This window comes from Thalia democratica, chromosome 7, assembly GCF_965202585.1.
Source record: "Thalia democratica chromosome 7, ktThaDemo2.hap1.1, whole genome shotgun sequence".
NCBI classification, from domain to species: domain Eukaryota; kingdom Metazoa; phylum Chordata; class Thaliacea; order Salpida; family Salpidae; genus Thalia; species Thalia democratica.
This window is the reverse complement of record NC_139171.1, coordinates 61,716,526-61,736,687: the sequence shown is the minus strand read 5'-3', so window position 1 is coordinate 61,736,687 and position 20,162 is coordinate 61,716,526. Positions and strand designations below refer to the sequence as shown.

At 25.7% G+C, this 20,162-nt stretch overlaps 2 protein-coding genes across 4 annotated transcripts in view; one reads left to right on the top strand and one right to left on the bottom strand.

Moving 5' to 3' along the window:
- Positions 1 to 3,742, top strand: part of LOC145840424 (uncharacterized) — a 36,681-nt gene extending 32,939 nt beyond the window's left edge. For all 3 annotated transcript variants that reach the window (XM_082947683.1, XM_082947684.1, XM_082947682.1), the window contains exons 23-26: positions 883 to 969; positions 1,639 to 1,746; positions 2,409 to 2,575; positions 3,158 to 3,742. In XM_082947683.1, coding sequence (XP_082803809.1) covers positions 883 to 969; positions 1,639 to 1,746; positions 2,409 to 2,575; positions 3,158 to 3,272 — 477 coding nt within the window. In that variant the 3' untranslated portion in view covers positions 3,273 to 3,742. The remainder of the gene's footprint in view (positions 1 to 882; positions 970 to 1,638; positions 1,747 to 2,408; positions 2,576 to 3,157) is intronic.
- Positions 3,743 to 10,603: 6,861 nt separating this feature from the next.
- LOC145840586 (putative uncharacterized protein C7orf78) lies at positions 10,604 to 15,314 on the bottom strand. Its single transcript, XM_082947890.1, has 4 exons — positions 14,828 to 15,314; positions 13,904 to 13,991; positions 12,056 to 12,195; positions 10,604 to 11,503 (listed from the first exon to the last, which is right to left on the bottom strand). The coding sequence occupies exons 1-4, from the start codon at positions 15,293 to 15,295 to the stop codon at positions 11,417 to 11,419; spliced, it is 783 nt and encodes a 260-aa protein (XP_082804016.1). The 5' UTR covers positions 15,296 to 15,314; the 3' UTR covers positions 10,604 to 11,416.
- Between the last annotated feature and the right edge of the window lie 4,848 nt (positions 15,315 to 20,162).

Sequence of the window (20,162 nt, the reverse complement as noted above, 5' to 3'; positions counted from 1 at the left end):
TATATTAGAACTTATATTTAATAAGAAATTTTGTAAAGTTGAACTAACATATATTAGAACTTATATTTAACAAGAAATTTTGTAAAGTTGAACAAACATATATTAGAACTTATATTTAATAAGAAATTTTGTAAAGATGAACAAACATATATTAAAACTTATATTTAATAAGAAATTTTGTAAAGTTGAACCGACATATATTAGAACTTATATTTAATAAGAAATTTTGTAAAGTTAAACCAACATATATTAGAACTTATATTTAACAAGAAATTTTGTAAAGTTGAAACAACATATATTAGAACTTATATTTAATGTGAAATTTTGTAAAGTTGAACCAACATATATTAGAACTTATATTTAATAAGAAATTTTGTAAAGTTGAACCCACATATATTAGAACTTATATTTAATGTGAAATTTTGTAAAGATGAACAAACATATATTAGAACTTATATTTAATGTGAAATTTTGTAAAGTTGAACCCACATATATTAGAACTTATATTTAATAAGAAATTTTGTAAAGTTGAACCCACATATGTTAGAACTTATATTTAATAAGAAATTTTGTAAAGTTGAACAAACATATATTAGAACTTATATTTAATAAGAAATTTTGTAAAGTTGAACAAACATATATTGAACTTATATTTAATAAGAAATTTTGTAAAGTTGAACAAACATATATTAGAACTTATGTTTAATAAGAAATTTTGTAAAGTTGAACAAACATATATTAGAACTTATATTTAACAAGAAATTTTGTAAAGATAAACCAACATATATTAGAACTTATATTTGATAAGAAGTTTTGTAAAGTTGAACCCACATATATTAGAACTTATATTTAATGTGAAATTTTGTAAAGATAAACCCACAGGTACCGTTCTTATCGCCAATTAGCGGTCACGTTCACGTTTACTTCGATATTCAGTATCATTCCATTGTGGAACACAAGGGCTTCTTGGTGAGTTATTGTACTGGTTATAATATTTATAAAACTACATTAGTTAACATTATTAGTTTGTAAAAAAAGATGTTTTGCAGATGTGTATATTTTTTTTACAAAAATACTTTATTTAGTTTCATTAGTCTGATGCTTTGTGTTTTACTACATAAATTTTTCTGAGATTGAGATGAATTACCTGTTAGTTAAATAAATATAAGCTGAAATAAATATTACATCAACTTCTATCGAAGTTACAAAGTTTTAAACTTGACACAGATGTTTCAAAAAATAGTTTTATGTTTTAATAAACATATTTTTAACAACTCAAAGTAATTTAGAAGAAAAAAAACCAATGGTTGTTTAATTTTACAAGGTGTTTTTGAAGATGTTGAGCATTTTTGATCAGCTTTTAAGAGTTCTATATTGTTAATATTGTAAAGGGTATTTTCGAAGGAGTAAGATACATTAAATCAACATTTAGTAGATGGCGTGTTCTTCAAAGTACCATTTATTTTATTATTTGTTAAAATTTTACAGGGAATTTTTGAAGATGTAGACCATATCAAATCACCATTTAGAAGTTTTTTCTTATTTGATTATTATTTTACAGGGTATTTTTGAAGACATAGACCATATAAAAAGTTACCATTTACAATTAGAAACTTTTTATATTATTGATTTTTACAGGGAATATTCGAAGATGTAGGCCACATCAAATCACCATTCAGAAGGTGGTGTGTTCTCTACAACGGTGTTATTTCAATGTGGGACTATCCTGATGATGAAAATATTAAGGTAGTTAATAAGTTATACAATTTATATTTTATTAAAATTTTAAATTTTCATTATGCTATATTAAATTTTGCAGATTATTTAATAATTTTTATCCAGACTTGAGTTTGAAGTTCTGATAAATTAATTCTTGTTTAATTCTTGTAATTTTAAGCTTATGTTTCAAGTTTTTCAAACGTTCAACTATGTTGTATCCATACTACAATAAAAAATAAAATTAGTTATTTTTTGAGTTTTACCTTATTAAAGTTTTTTAACTTAAGACTTCTTCACCCAAAGTTAATTACAGGTAATCAACATTTGTTAACGAAATGTACATTATAATTAAAAAAGTATTATGTTCAGTTATCTAATAATTAACGTCAACCATTTTAAAAAGTCAGTACAAATAGGGATAGGGAAATTAGTTTTTTGGGAATACTTTTTTTTGCAATTTTTTCTTGATTCTTCTTTATGAAGCAAAAACACATCCGAATCATATGTACTCATATGAATTTTACAATATGGCCAAAAAATGTGCTGTACTCCCTACCCCTACAAACAAAGGAGTTTATAATACAAGTTAAAAATGTTAATCTAATTTTCACGTTACGCCCCACTTAAAAGCAGATTTAGTTGTACCCATAAAAAAATCAACAATTCAAATTTTAAACTGTTAATTACAGCCACCAAGGAAACAAATTCACTTGTATCAATGCAACAACGAGAAGATAACGTACAACAGCAGAAAGATTTACCAAGACACGTTCGAATTCACCACTGTAAGGATGAGAAAGAAGAGCGATAAGGAAAATTTGATGGCGAAATTCGTTGACAATACCGTCGTATTCGAGTTTGTTTCATTATTTCAATTATTTAAATTATATTAACTTTAACTAAACTGTAAACTAAGGAATATTTGATGGCGAAATTCGTTGACAATACCGTCGTATTCGAGTTTGTTTCATTATTTTAATTAAACTTATAATTAAGGAAAATTTGATGGCGAAATTCGTTGATAACAACGTCGTGTTCGAATTTGTTTCATTATATTGTTTAGATTATTATAAATTTAACTAAAATTTAAACTTGGAAAATTAATGGCGAAATTCGTTGACAATACCGTCGTATTAGAGTTTGTTTTTATTTTATTTTATTTAAAAAATAAGGATTACTCTAATCTACTACCAATCCTACTAATCCTATAAACCTTTTAAGCCAATAGTACTTTCAATTAAGTTTATTTTCACCTTTTTTAACCAAATCAATTAATATTATTTACCACTCTATTAGCCACTGTATATTTTATATGTTGAATTTTTTTTTTATGAAAACTATTATCAGTTGAGTTTATATATAGTTTTCATAACAAAAAAGTTATTCAAAACTTTTTAGTCCGTGATAATCCGATTAAATGTGTTTACAATTTTTCCAGCCACTGCATGGCGGCAGACAGCAAAGAGGAGAGAGCTGAATGGCTGAAAATGTTGAACAAATCGCTGAAAGATGTAAGAGAATGGGACAACAGAGCTGAGAGAATTAATTTGTGAGAAAAAATTTGTGAAAAACATCCCAATTGATGTCATATTAGTTGCTATCCAAAACACGGAAGATCTTTTATTTTTTCTAATTTCAGCCTTGGGGTTATTATAAAAAGTCATTTATTTGGCAGTAGTTTAATGTAGCTATGGTAAGTTTAATGCGCACACTTTTATATAAGTCATCAGTTAATAAAGTTATTTAAAAGCAATAATTTGTTCTTAATTGTTATAAATTTTAATTTTTTAAATTTGTGCCTACTCATTTTACTCTTGTAATTCATTTATCTTTTTCATCCAAAAAACTCAAATATTATATATTTATAGTTTTTCATTCTAGATCTGTCACATTCTGGCTTTTGCTGTTATATAGATAGTTTTACTTAATTTGTGCAAAACACACAAATAAAATTATATAAAAATAATTATAGAGCCATTTAATCTGTTTAATTTAGATGTAAGAAAAATTTGAACTGATTTGTTTTCATTTATGTTTGGATTACCCTTGGTTAGTCATTTTATTTAAAAAGAATATTTGCATATTTAAGTTTGAAGTATTCTGAACACAAATTCTATATTGTATACTTTCCATTTACTAATAAATTTTTGGGGTGCTTGTAAAATAATTACTCAAACTTTAATGAGAAAAAATACCGTCCTATTATTTTCACTGTAGGATTTATATAGATATTTCTATTAAAAATTTATAAAATTATATTTCCATACACAAATAAAAAATAACTTAATTATTTGTTGATTTTTTTTTGCTACTGTCTCAACTATTTAAATAACTTTTTGCAATAAATTAGAAGAAGAATAATTGCCATGTTAAATAGAAAAAACTTGCAAAAACCATTTCTTAATAGAAAACTTTTTACAAATTACAATTAGAATTTACTTGTTTATATTAAAGCTGCATAATTAATACATTTTCTCTTGTATCACTAGTATATTTTTTGGTTATAAAAATTTTCCATTTCGCAGTTTTACATACTTTTGCAGTTACTTTTGTAATAAACTTTTTTTCTTGTCTTGATTTTAGATTGAACTTATATACTTTTTAAAACCGTATCTACATATACTAAAATATGTAAGTGTTAAAAGTTGGTTTTTTAAAGTTGTTAAACATATAACAACCGAAGTCACTTTCACAGTATTAGTATGTTTTGATTGAGTAGACATCAATAGTTATAGTCAGTAAAATATACCATTAATTACTGTACAGACTAGGGATGGACAACTTTTTTTAGTAGCCAGATTTACCAGAAAAAGTCTTTTACGGGCCGCACTTATTTTAAAAAGTTATTTAGGTGTTTCTTAAATTAAGAAAGTTATACTATAAAACAAATCTTTTTAGGAAAATAGTAATAGATTTATCATTTGATAAGCACTTCTGTGAATATTAAGTTAAGAGTACATTTCCAAATATTTATTGTAAATTTTTTATTTTATTTGCACTTTTATAGTATTTAACTTTCAAATTAAAAATGTGTCGCTGGCTGTTTTAAGTATAATAGTTATTTAAGCAACTTCGTTTTATCTAGTGATGTACCGGACTCACTATCCGGGTCCGGCCGGATATTGCCATTTTTGTCTGATATCCGGATCCGGCCGGATTCTAATTTGAAAAAAAAGTCCGGATCCGGTTCCGGCCGGATTCTAATTTGAAAAAAAAGTCCGGATCCGGTTCTGGCCGGATTCTAATTTGAAAAAAAAATCCGGGTCCGGCCGGATCCTAACAGAGATCCGGCCGGACCCGGATCTAGTTAGTAAAAAAGAGCATATTGAAAAGTATTTTTTCAAAAACAAACCCTGTGTAAATTAATAAGAGTCATTTTCGTCTGTTAAAATTAAACACCTACCGTGATTCGCTCATTTTGTACACCTGACTAATTTACATTTGTTTACATTTAAACTATGAAATAAACATTTCATGAAATGGAACTCTTTATTTATGTTGTAAAATTGAAAACTTTGGAATGAATACTTGCATTATTTATTGTTTTAAGTTGAGCTGAGAGAATATTTAGAGTTAATACGGTTGAATGTACGATCCAATGAGAGTCATATGACGAAATGTTTCAAACTTAATACTGATGCAACAAAACATCAGAACATGACAGGCAGTTTATATATAAGCAGTTAGTTTGGTGTGTAGCTTGAAGCAACAAAATATCTTGAACGTTTTTGTGAATGCTTATTTTAAGTAGTGTTTTGTTTTAAAAGTGAATATTTCAACAGGTGTTTAATTGTTTAAATATTTAAGCCAGGTTTATAGTTTAAAAGTTTATTAAAAATCTTACTGTTTCTTGTTTACTAAAAGTTTTATTTAATTTTTTGTTTTTTTTTAAGTCTCATGATATAGATTTAAAAAACTTCCAGTTTTTAAAGTGTTACCAAAGTAATTAATAATTTTGTATATGCTAGTATTTCTTGTTGTGCTTTATATAAAATATTCATCACTCAAAACTGTCGTGTCTGATTATAGAAAGTAGTCTCAGTCAGAATTTAGTATTTGTTAGATATTAATTAAATAAGGTAGGATTTAATTATGATGGGTAGTACTAACAAGTTAAGTGTACCACAATCAGTCCACAAATTTACTAACAAATTGTCAACCTTTGCTAGCTGTTCTACTGATTATTAGATTAAAGCAATTTTTTTTCAGTTTTTAAAAACTTATTTTGAGTCAGGCTTGTTTATACTCACTTTAGCTAGATTTATTGACTTAAACAGTGGCAACCCTGCTAGTTTGAAAATTTTTGGGAATTTTAGAAAATATTGGACTGCCTCAGGCTATTTTAGTTTTTTATAAAAACTCAGGCTAGTTTTTTTTTAGATTTTGAATGAGTTTGAGCTGATCCAGTTTTCAATATATTGTAATTTTCTAGTGTATTTTGTCAAGAACTTGATTTCAGATTTTTAATTGTAAATAACACCTAAATTTGTAAACCTTGTGGCTAGCTGTTCTACTTATTATTAGATTAAAGTTCTTTTTTTTCAGTTTAAAAAAAACTCGTTCTGACTCAGGCTAGTTTATTCTAGTGATGTACGGGACTCACTATCCGGGTCCGGCCGGATATTGCCATTTTTGTCTGATATCCGGATCCGGCCGGATACTAATTTAAAATAAAAAGTCCGGATCCGGTTCCGGCCGGACTCTAATTTGAAAAAAAAAGTCCGGTTCCGGCCGGATTCTAATTTGAAAAAAAAGTCCGGATCCGGTTCCGGCCGGATTCTAATTTGAAAAAAAAGTCCGGGTCCGGTACATCACTAGTTTTATCTGAACTCTTCTTAAAAGTTTGTAGCATGACACCATACTTAATACTCGACTAAATTGATTAAGTTAAAAACTGGTTGTTCGAAAGAAAAATTTACTTAAGTTAATCTCTTTGTCTTAATGAATGTTTTACTTAAAAATCAGAAAACTTTTTCATGGTTCAGACTTTAAAAACGTTTTTAGAAAGTTATATTCTAAAAAAAAAGCTTTCTAGCAAATTTGGAAAGGAATACCCAATTAATAAGCACTACAGTAGAACTGAAGAGAGAACAATTAAAACTGTTTCGTATAAAAACTCTCAATTTTATCGGATTTTTGCACATTTTCAACCTAAAATAAATTCGCATGTAAGCTAAAATACAAGGATATATGGATTAGATCCTAGTTTATACCATTTAAGAAGCTAAACAGCTTCATCAATCACTCTTTAAAAAAATTATAATTTTGTAAAAGTTAAAAAAGTATGGTAACTCGTACATCTGTTGTAGTTAAAAAAAAATATTTTTATCTATAATTTTATTATAGTTTGTTAAACTGTGTTGTTAGTGAGTTTTGTAGTTAATTAAATTAAAATTGCAAGCAAAATGCAAAAATTATTTATATTATCAGTATTTGATTAAAAGTAATTAACAAGTTAAATTACGATTTTTTAAAATATGAAAGTTGTTGTACTTGTTAAAATGTTTTACTCAGTAAAATATCTTTTATCTTTAGTCATGACTCAGTGTTTTTAATTTCAGCGAAATTACAAATTGAATAGTAAAAAAAATAGAGTAATAAACTTTTTAACAATTTAACTTTTGTCATAATTGTATAAAGGCTCGTTAATTGTGAAGCTCTTTAAAGATTTATTGTTAAAACAACTTCAATATAGTAAAAAAAACACCTATTCTGTTATAAAATATAGCATAATGAATTTTTATACAAGTAAGCAAAGTAAGCACTTACTAAATCTATAATATTTTATTACAAAAATCACGTAATGACGTAACTGACTTTTTTAAGCAGTTTGCATTTTCAATTAATATATAAATAGATTTGTTTATAATTAATAAATAAACATTCTGTGACCTAAATATTTTCAGCATGATTCACTTATACACTGCTATTCTTTTCAAAATACACAAAAGTTGTTATACGTGGGTTACTAGAATTAACACTTTTATCATCTTGGGTATGCGACTCGATGACCGAGAGGTCTTTTGTGCTCCCCCAGGTCTTTGGACCAAATATTTTGTAAGTAACATTTCGTTCAATAAACACTATTATTAAAAATTTAAAAGTGTAGTTAGAAACTTTTTTCTTGTCTTCATACTAGCTTAAAAAGTTTATCTGAATCTTTTAGTCTTTATTATATTAATATATTCTGAGCTTGATTTTTTAACTATGAAACATGACTCGATCAGTATGTTTGAGAGGTTATTTATACACTTTAGATTACATATCGAGCATTTATTTCTGACTTCAAGATACTTGAAAAAACGGGTCATTTCTTATTATTGAATAGCAAAGATGTTGATGTGCTTTCATTCATAATTTATGAAATGGTTATAATAAATTTAAGTAAATAAAACTTTATTCACTGTTTTAAACAAATTTGGTTTCATTGATAGTACAGTAGCTATAAATATTACTAAAGATTAGTAATCCAGCAATAAATGCGTCGATATTTCAGTCAAAGATTTTAGTTTGCGGCTTCTGAATTCCGTAGGTTGTTCTTCCATAACATGTATAGCTATTAGTTTACTATGTAAAGTTTCATATAACTCAGCATTATAAGTTGTTAAGCTTTTATGATTAATGTACAGGTAATTTTTTTTGTATGTTTTGATTAAGTAGACATTAAAATAGTCATAGTCAGTAAAATTTTTCATTTTACCAATTCATAAAACTCTCATAAAACACTAAATACTCTTAAACATAATTGATATAAAATCCAAACCTACTTAATTGTCTTATTTGCCTTTTACAAAATAGCTATATGACAACTATCAAGTTTCAGTTTCCAAAATAATTTCTCACCGAATTCACAAAAAGAGCATTTACTTTATGGTAACCAATAAAATATTATTATATTTTTTGAATACTAAAAGCTAATTAAAAATAATCGAGATAGCCTGAGCTGTAGAAATCTAAGTATTTTTTAAAGTAAAATGAGAATTTTCTTAATGATTAATAAAAAAATTATGTCAATTATTATTATTTTCTATGAATATTTTTAATAGCAAAAATTTGTAATATGTTTAAAAAAAATATATATAAGCTCTACATTGCTATAAAGCTAAAATAGATATAAAACAAATCTTCGACCGAAAACTTTTTACCCTACTAAAGATACATTACTATACTTATAAAACAATTATACATTATTTATTGTTTTTGAAATTTTATAATAAGTTTTTATGTAACTAAGATTCTTATTTTGAACACAACAAATACTTAACAAAAAAAGTTTGTCTTCTAATAAAAAATGTTTTTAAAGTATGCGCAAATGCAAGTTTTTTTTGCCGGTACCAGAATTTACTAGCAAAAAATACTATTACTTAATTATAAAAAATAAAGCATCGGTGAAAGTCTACAGAACCTAATACTGGACCTGGCTAACGAGTTTCAATAACAACAAGTTTCAGTCTACCGAGGACTTTTGGTCTGTTGATCGGAGTGGTATGACCAAACCATATGCTAACTATATAAAGTAAATGTTTACTAGTATTAATTGCAAACATATTTTTATCTGTTAACAAGATAATATCTTCATCTACCACGTTACGCGAAGTGTTTCTAAGGTAGTGAAGCACAGAGTAAAAGTCAAATAGAACTATGCTAACCACCAACACCAAGGCACAGTAGTATTTTAAGAGGTTCGAGCAAAAACAACTCGCTCTACTAAAAGGAAAAAAAAACTTTCGCGGGACATAAAGTTAAAAAAAATAAAATACAACAACATAAAGTATATGCAAATAAAAAATTGCCATGAACTAGTTATAACATAGGCATCACAGATTACTCTTAAAATTCTTTTAAATTTTTGTTTAAGAAATATTTATTTTGTGTCAGTTGTATTTCAGCTTAAGAAGCAGATCAAAATGCAGAAAACTTTGCTTATTGGGCCACTTTTAGCCTCTGGGCCGCAGTTTACCGACCCCTAATCCATATTAAACCCTTAAACATCATTTTGTTAAAGTAAAAAGTATAATTTGTAAATTTTTCTTATTTGAAGTAAGCTTTTATACTTTGAAAAAAGAAGGAGTAATAACAACTAGAGAGCAATAACTCAAGCTAAACAGCGAGGACTGCGACAAGCAATTTATTTTAAAAGTTTTCCACAACCAAATCACCTTTATTTTTATAATTAATACTTTAAATTTAAAGTGTACACATTACATAATAGTAGTAACCGATATTTTTTTTTAAATTCTAATTTTAATAAACATACACATTAATTGTAGTGAATTTTATAAAGACAAAAAAAGGGATTAAAAAAAAGTACTCAAACATTGGTAGTATGTTTGTTAAAAAATGCAAATAGTATTTAAATTTTTGTAAGAAAAATCTAAAAGGGTGATGATTATCAAAAACTATATTTGAAAATTTGTTGGATAAATCTTAATGTAAATAAAGGCTATAAGTTTTTTTAAACGGTTTTAAATACTGGCTTAGTTATAAATAAAGTAAAAAGAAATAAATTAAAGTTAAATAGTGTAACAAATAAAAATTCTGAAAACCCTTTTCAAACAAAGAACTTTTTTCAAAACATCGGTTATTGTCAAATACTATAAAATTATAATAAGTAATTAAAGTAGTTAGTAATTGAAAAAAATTATCATTAAACTATTTAATTCTTATGTAGTACCAGTAGAAATACGCTTGTTTACATTTAGTAATTGTTTACAAAAGCCTTATATTTTGTAAAAAAAATTTAAAAACAACGAAGAGTAATATTAATTTACTCAGTTCTGCAAAACTAGTGACTATAAAAATCTAAAATTCGACCAATTGTTTATTATCTAAATAATAAGCTTAAACTTTTTTTCAACCAAAATGACTCGTTTAAATTTTTCAACAATGGTCATTTGTACTTATGATAAGAATATTGTTTTCCTTGTTCGGATAAACATAAACTATAGCTTAAAAACAGCCTGAGAACTTAGCTTAAGTACATTTAAAATTTTATTACTACTGTAAAACAACTCACAAAAATAGACTTTTACGTTAAATAAAAAATATTTAAAACTACTAATATATTAGTTTAAAAAAAACGTAAAAAAAGTTTGTGAAAAATAAATTTGATTCTGTTAAAACGATTTGATCAACACTTGAGCACCTTATTAAAATTTAATCCAACAAAACTACTAGATACAAAAAAGTTCTTACCATTTTATTTTAAGTAAAAAGTAGTAATCTTTATAAAATTTTAGTAAAAAAAGAAATCAAAGAGTTTTACTAGCCTTCTAAAAACTTGTAAAAAAAAAACAATAAAGTTGTTAATATAAACGAAGACATTTCAATCTGTACTTCTTGAAAAAGTAAGAAAAGAGGAATTTAGTTGAGACCTGTGACTTTAGTTGGATCTGACAGCATTTGTTTCAACTTTTCAACATAAACTTTTACTTGCAAACAAACATTTATTATCACCTTCTAAAAGTGTATCAAAAAGCAGAAACAAGTTGTAACTACAAGTTTAAAACACAGTACAAAAAAAATCTAAGTTTTTAATTTCCATATTGAAATAAAATATTTTGAAATTTAAAAACGTTGATTAGACTTTTTACTACAACAACATCTTCGATCTGTCAACATTCACTTTTAAATAACATTATTTTTTAACATTATTTTTTATCATTATAAATTTTTTTAACATTATTTCTGCTTCTTGTTATGTGTTCTGTCTTCTCCTGTTCAGCATGTCGGCAGCTCTTTCTAAATAAGCGCTTCTTGCTGATCTGTCTGTCCTTCTGTGTCTCTGAAGAGATTTTATTATTCGCTTTTTGGTACTAAAAAACTGTTAGCAAACTAAATTACAATGATAGACATGTAGTTTTATGATTCATGTATCAATGTTAAACTAAATCACAAGAGTTAAATTATAATTTTTCAGTTTATGTACCAATGTTAATTAAAAAAATCAGTGTTTTAGTAGATATATATGTACCTATTTTACTCAATTAACAAATTAATCGGAACAAGTTTAAAATATATTCTCATTTAAAAAGATTTTGTAAATATTTTATTGTGTTATTATACTTTATTTGATGTTGGCTTAAAATATTTGCTGTTTGATTAAAACAAAAAGTTAAGAAGCATTGAAAATCTTTATTTCATACATCATAACTGAAAACCTAAATACATTGAACTTTACTTTTCGGATTGTTGAGTAAGTTGAATTGTTTATAATTTATTTAAAAGTAAATATCTTTGAATCTATACCAACATACTTCACAGAGTACAGTAACTGTATATTCAAAAAAAAAATACTAGATTTTTCCGTTATTAAATTGCAATTTTCTTAACTTACCGAGTAAGCGGCATATTTGTTTGGGTAAGGCAGGGGCGGTAACACAAGGTTTGGGTCGAACTGAAGATGGGACACCTTCTTGTAATGGTCTTTTTGGTTGGATACCAACCTTCTGTCCAAGTTGAGTGATGGTCCGTGTACTGGAAAATATAAATAAATGGTCGTTTCAAACCAAAATAAGAATATAAACAATGATTTGAGCTGTTTAAATGAATAATGAAAGAATTTTTTTTTGTAATGTATAAATTTTGACTTTGTTTTCGAAGTAGAAAGTGTTTTAATAAAAACTTTTGTTTTTATTTTTACAAACTGTATAGCCTTCCAACAACAAATAAGTGTTTTCGCACAATTTTTATTTTATAAAATGCTTCAATAAAAACAGGTTACAGTGTTTACTTTATTTTCTAAAAATAAGCGGGTAACAATTGCTAGCCGTCAATAACGATTGTAGATGGAAGAGCTTTTATAAGTTCAAGTATTGTTTTGTTAAACAAACAATAATATGTGATTTTCAATAACATTTCCATTAAAGCTTTGAAGTCACATACTTAGTTAAATCTAATATTTTGTTAACATTACAAATTATGCTACCTTTAAGTTTTTTGAAAATTTTGTAACCAATTATGTGATTTGGTAAGTTATTTTTAGGCCAAAATAAATGTTATTGTAGCTTTATTGTAATTTCTAAATCAAATGTAAATAAAGAGATTTAACATTCATTATTCAGCACATTTGTGTTTACCTTAGGTCGCACCTTCTTGTATGACACAATTAAAATTTACAAGACAATTAGTGCTACTAGAATTGTGTTATTCAATTATTGTAATATTTAAGGGTTGTAAAATTAATGTATAATTTTACAATGTCCCACCTTATCAATCAAATTTATCTTGTTATTTGACAAAATCAAATCTACACTGTTTTTAATACAACTACTAAATTCAAATAGAATTATTGTAATATACACGACCAGTAATTAAAGCAAACATTACATCAGTAAAAATAAAGTAAATTATTTGTCACGTACATTAGTACCAAGCACTTGTTAATTGATTTTCATTGATAAATATAATTATGCACTCGATAACACTCAATAAGCTGGAGTGGAATTTTGTCAATAAATTCTTGTAACTCATAAATCAATTTATGATTAAATATTATAATTAATTATTTTTTATCTGCAAAATGTAAATACAGCAAATACTGTAGAAATTTTAATGAAATATATATTTTGTTCTAGATTTTTGTTTTAAAACTCATGAGTAAACATTTCAAAAAATAAAAAAATAATTAATTCTATGAATTATGTTTAGATTTTACTTTCTTCATAACTCTTTAAGCCATTAAATCGAAAAATTAATTACTAGTTGGTTACTTAAAAAATTCAAAATAGGCCTCAAAGTTTTACAAGTAATGAATTTCCGCACGTACAGCAAGTCTTTATAAACACAAAAGTAAAAAGTATAAAGAAAAGAATGTTAAACAAATCAATCAATAAATAATGGAATGTGTTTAATAAATTATTTTTTTAAAACTCATTAGTAAATGTTTTAAAGTATCATAAAAGTAATTAAGTTTCGAATTTACTCTTAGTTTTTGATTCCTTTATAAACTTTAAAGCAACTATTAAATAAGAAAATCTAATACTAATTTGTTACTTAAAAAGTTTTAAGTTAGGCCTCAAAATTTCCGCAAGTACACAAAGTCTTAACAAACACAAAAATAAAAAATATAAAGAAAAGAATGTTAAACACTTTATAATAAAAGAATATTCAATAATAAATAATGGAATGTGTATTCACGCAACAAGGTATTAACAAACACAACAACTTAAAACTAATTTCTTACTTGTGTTTATTATTTTGTCAAAACTGTTTTCTTTGTGGCTTCTTGGAAACTGAAATTCTGGAAGTTCAAAAGTTCCTTTCGGCTCGTACTAAAAATATTTAGTTTATTATAGTACAAGCAACTGTTTCTTGAACAAGTATGCTAAATGTTCAATTGAACTAAATAAGAATAAACGTTTTAATAATGGTAATGATGGTACATAAAATTTCCAACATTCAATTTAGACTTAAATCTTTAAAAAAACTTTTGCAAATCTGTGCTATTTTTTTTCTACAGTTAAATGAGTTTAGTAGTATAATTGTAACACCTGAGTATTTAAAAAAAAAAAGTAAAATAACTTTTAAACGATGTCATAATCAATTGTATTATTGTCACGCTAATTTTATATAAAGTCAAAAGAAAATGTGATTAAACTCTCTTAAGTCAAAAAATAATATTAATTTATCCTCTAACAGACTATACTGAATTATAATTAAGTCCATCAACATACCTTTTGTCGAAGTAATTTGACTAACTAAAAACCAAGTATATGATAAGGTTAAGAATTCGCTTTATAAGCTTAAATAAATTTACAAGTTATATAAAATCTACAATTTTTTCTACAGTATTATTAAATAAGTTTAACAATATACTTGTGATACTTGAATACTTCAAATAAAAGTAAATAATAACTTTTTAAATAACTTTATTTCTTGATCTACCATAATATCATAAATACCCATTGTTATATCAAATCGAAACATTTTGTAATTAAATAATCTTATGGCATAAAAAATATAAGTTTATTCATTAACAAACTTATAAATATATTCAAACATACCAGTGATTGAAATTTACTAGTTGAATCAAGTATGCAATAAGGTTTGAATTAACTTTAAAAACTTAACTAATATAATAAATAAAAAACAAACTTAATTCACTCACATATCTGTGATCGAAAGGTTTAGGGTTTAGGTACTTCCCCTGCTTGAACTTCCCCTCTTTTACGAAAAGAACCCTCGCCTCGTGAGCGTTCATCGACTTGAAAATTTTCTCCTCCCACTCCGACTTGACCTCCTCCTCTGCAGCGCCCCTGGCGGTCATCCTCTCCAGCGACAAAATGGCTCTTTCCCTCCTCGCCTCTTTTGAACTTTTCGCGCTCTTTGTGGTTTTCGCGCGCTTTTCCTCCGTAACGTCCATTTTGGTTCGCTGGACCGCGGTCCTGGCATGGCGTCTCGGAGGTTTGGGGTTAAAAGTTTTGGGTTTCAGGTCCAATGGTTTTATCTTCCACGGGTCGAACTTTTCGGGTTTTTCGGGGGTTTTGTTGATTCTCTGGCTTCTGCGCTTTATGACGTCGACTTTCGACTGGAGTCGAGACTTCAAAGAAAAATCGAAAGTTGCTTGCTGGACCATGTTTTTAAATAACTTATTAAAATCTGAAAAAAAAATCACGCTTGTTTTATTTATTATAAGTAGCTTGTTGCACCACATATCATACTTGTACCAAGGTATCTAAAAAATAAATCACTTGTTTTTGCAAAACGACATTTAGAATAATCAAATTAAGCTACAACTTATGTTTATCTATCAATTTTTTTGTTTTCGTTATTTTGTTAATGTTGTCATTTATTTAAATTTCAATAGTTTTTTGTTTATAAAACTTTTACTAGGGTCTGAAACTAACTCAGTTTTTTATTTTGTGTTACAAATGTTTTTTTTTTTTAAAAGAGCTTTCTGCATTTGTGAATATGCTCATACTTTAATGTTTAAATGTTTTGATTAACTTACTTTATCAAAAATTTATAGATAGTTTATAAAAATTTCAATTTTGTACTATTGTAACCACATTATTATGCATTAAATTTGAAACATTTATTATATGCAGTTAATTTAAAACTTATTGTTTGATAGTTTATTAAACCAAGGTTTGTAGCATTAACTAATTAGTTTATCAAAATACGTTGCTACTGTTAGTTATAAAGAAAAAAAGTTGTTGATATACAAGTTTAGCAAGTGGTAACAAAAAAAAAACTTTGTTTCATTTGTTTAAGTAATCGTCCTTAACAACTTTATAAACCTTTAGATACAAGTCCATTTCACGCCTTCAATGAAAACTTGTTTGTGATTTTATTTATTGTAAAGTCCTAAAAAATAAAAATCTTAAATATTTACGAACTTACTCAAAATACTTTGTTGTGTTTGCGTTCCTTGAAAACCACTAATCTTGGAAATTATTTATCAAAAACGTACAAAATAAAAAAATGTGGTTTTATATGTTATCATAAGCTCAAGCTTATAGAAGTCAAGTTGAAGTTTTAAACTTTTGGATACAGTGTGTTTTGTTTCATTATAAAATTACCGTTAATTTCTGAAAAATTAAAGCAGTCAAAATAAAAAACTTCTAAAATAACTCAAAAACTTAGTAAACATATTTTTATCATGTTTTGATGCATTTGATCGCAAATCCTTCTAAATAATACCATATAAAAATTATTTAGCTAAACTTAATAGAACTTTAAAAGTATGAATTTTATGTTGAAGCCTCCAAAAACTTAAAGTAATACAATAAACAAACAACGATATTTTAGAAAACAAAACATAAATAAACATATTTAGGATGCTTTTAAGGTAAAACTTTTAAATAACCTTTATTAACATTGCTTATAAATTGATAACAAAACTTAACTCGATTAAATTTAGCTCTAATTAAAAAATCTTTCAGTTTCTAAATCAATGTTGTTCAAAATTGATATCAAAATTGTCAGATAAATTACAGTTGTCTGACTCATGTAAGGTCTTTTTAACAATAATACTTAAAACATATTACTAAGTGAATTTATTCTACTGTTTTAGTATTCAAAACTAAAGGTATTTATCTTGTCTAATAAGTATTAAGCCTTTTATTCAACTAATAACATTTATAAGCAACTAATGAACCTTTTATTTCAAGTTGAGCTTGTATAAAAACAGAAAGTTAGTAATATATATTGTTTATTGAACAATAAAAAAAGCGCTCAAAAAGTTTGGTCTAAAGACCTGGTGTACAAAAAAATCTTTTGATTATTGAGTCGTACACCACATGCTTAAAAAGTTTCTTACGAGCTATTACACCTAACTTTTTTATCATTTAAGAATTTAAATCTTTAGTAATGAAACAATCAATTAAACGAAATGAAAGAAAAAAAAACTAAACGGAAATTAGCTGAGTTTTGTGTTTAAAAATGTACTTAAAAACTTTTTTAGTAATAAAATGATTAAAAAAATATATAAATAACATTAAATTAAATTATTTAAGGAGATATACAATAATTATAGCAAACATGTGAATATTCGAATGATAGGTTACAACCTCTCTAAAGAAAGTAAAAATATAATATGCTGAAATGTTTTTACGTTAAAGTAAACGATCAACCATTAAAAACTAGCTTAGTTTACCTATACTATCAATAATCTATCAGTATAAAACAAACTTTATATTTGTAGATTTTTTTGATAAACATCTAAAAACCAAGTCTTGCTTACAATTTATGGTCTTTACCTTTCTTCAAAGGATAAAAACAGTAATAAGCTTAAGTGACTATTTGCATTCAACTTCAAACAAGTTTGTAGACAAACAAGTATCTAGCAAACAACTAAGCAAAACATTGCTAACAATTTATATTCTTTAACTGTTTAGATAATTAATTAAAACAATCAAGTTTATTTAATTATTTACTTTTCTTATCTACTAACACTTTGTAACAAGTTGTATTCACACTAAAACAATTCTGTACTAACATGACAACAGAAATCACTACAAGCTCTCAAGTGATCCACTTCACAAACCTCTTAAAACAAAAAAGTTCACCAAAAATACGCACACTGATTAACACTTGTAACCTGGAAAAAATCGAAAAAAGAAAAAACTGAGAAAGTTTTCGAAAATTCTCAAAACTTTTTCTTTTGTCTGCAAGGCTTGCACGTTAAGCTTTTTATTTATTCTGTTATTACAAGCGCACCTTATTCGACAAAATTGCTGTTTATACAACAGTCAGTGTTGGGAAATTATTGTTTGTGAAAGATGTCCTTTCCGTGTCAAGTTCAAGTTGAACAAGTGTAAACACTTAGCAAACTTTTAATTAAATTTAAAAGTACTTGAAACTTAATATTACTTGTGAAATATACCTCAATGTTTGTAAGTTGTTTATAGCTGTAAACTTATTTGCTGATGTTTTGATACAAAGTTTGTGCTTCTATATACATATTATTGAAAAGTTTAAAAGATAAAACAAACGCAATACACTTTTTTTTGACATCTCTCCACAACTTACAAACATTAAGTTTTTTTTTACATTTCCTACACTAAATTAAATAACCATTAGGAAATTTTATAGATATTTATAAAGTATAAGTTTTTATAGGTAATTGAGATTTATAAAGAAAATTCATAAGGTTAGAACCTTGAAAGTTCGGATAGGAAGCAAAAATAAGATACAAAGAATAGGCAAACAAATATAAAATTGAGAAAAAAATTATTATGTATTATACAATTATTAAATGTTAATATGTAAAAGAAAAGAAAACTTTTAATTAAATTGTATTACCTTTAGTTCAAACTTTTTAAAATTTTGTAAACTACCGGGCTAAAATTTAATATATTTAATTAAATTTGTTGCTCTGAAACCTAAGTTATTGCTAAAAACTTCTACTTAAACCTATAGTTTTTGTGGTCTATCAACTTTTTAAAAAGTTTATGAATGGAATAATTTTTCAAAAAACAAAAAACAAAGTTAGGCAAACATTTTTGTGAAACCTTTATATCTGTGTATAAATAGCTAAACATAATTGTTGTACGACTTAATTTTTATAATGAAAGCAAACAACTATCATTTTAGTTTTTATTTTATCAAATTATCAAGTTTATTTATAAAATTTCTTACTTAAGAGCTAAAGTTTCAAAAATTATTTGAGGTTATAAAGTACACAAAAAGCAATGTTAATAAAAAAATAGCTTAGCTGAAAATTTTCTAACAAAATCCCCCTGCAAACAGTAGCTTCGTTTTTTACATACATTAATTTTACGTAATTATCTGAGTTAATATTTGACAATTCAGCTGCAATTTAAAAACGAGTTGCCTTTTTTTTTCATAACTTCTTACTTACGGCTAGTATAACTTTAATAAATTAAAATAGTTTAAACAACTTTTGTAAAAAAAAATTTTCATTGCCATGACGGGAATTGTCTGTTTAGATTAAAATCCAAAAAAATTAAAAAAAAATATGTCAACAGTTATTAAATTGCTTAAAATAATCTATTTTAAAGAAAGATGTCTACTTTTTTATTACATTTTTGGTTATAAACTAGTAGTTGAAGTTTCATATTTTTAAAGTATACAATTGTAAAGGTTGTCTAACTTACATTATCACATGTAGTCAACAAAATAAAAGCTTAACTAAACAAAACTAAGCTTTTTTTAAATTGAACTTACGGTAGTTTAAAGCTTGTAATTTTCTTTTAATATATAAAGCTTTTATAATAACGTTGCTGTTGATTTTACATTAAATTAACATTAAGTGAACATCTTTTAAGTTAACAAAATTTTTGTCCGGAGCAATTTATAAAGCTTAACTAAACTTAAACTAAAAATAATAAAGCGCTTCAATAAGATAACCACAAACGATGACTTATTAAAGAATTTATAAAAATTCGGTAGATTTCACCAGATTAAATAATTTTTTACAGTTTTCATCAAGTCTGTTAGTTTTCAGTTCTCGGTCAAGTTCATTTTGGAATTTTTACAAAGCATTTAGTGGCCAGTTACGTTCATTTGTATATGACATAAAATAAAAAAAAAACTTTTCGAAACTACTCTTTATTACAATTACTAAGTAAATTGACATACAAAACACCATAACACTTTATCTTAACAGTTAAAATACACTCTCATAAGTTTTTCCTCGTTAAGAACTTTTAGTTAATTTTTATTACTTATTGAAAAAAAATTGAAAAAATTCATAGCTTAAGTATTTATAGAGCGCGTGTTGCACTAAATTGTATATTTTAGTTTCTTGTTTTAAACATAACAAAACGTACTAAGTCAAAATGAATTAAATAATACGTTTATTGTAGCTATGTACGAAATTATTTAATGACGTCACACACAAACGCTAACGTTTATGTATTATTTATATTGTAAAGATTGATTATTATTGATGATCCAAGGTGCTCGCGTAAGTTCTTTCAAAAGATTTGCTTGAGCACCGAAGAAAGCTTACTTAGAAAAATGAGAATGTTTTTTGC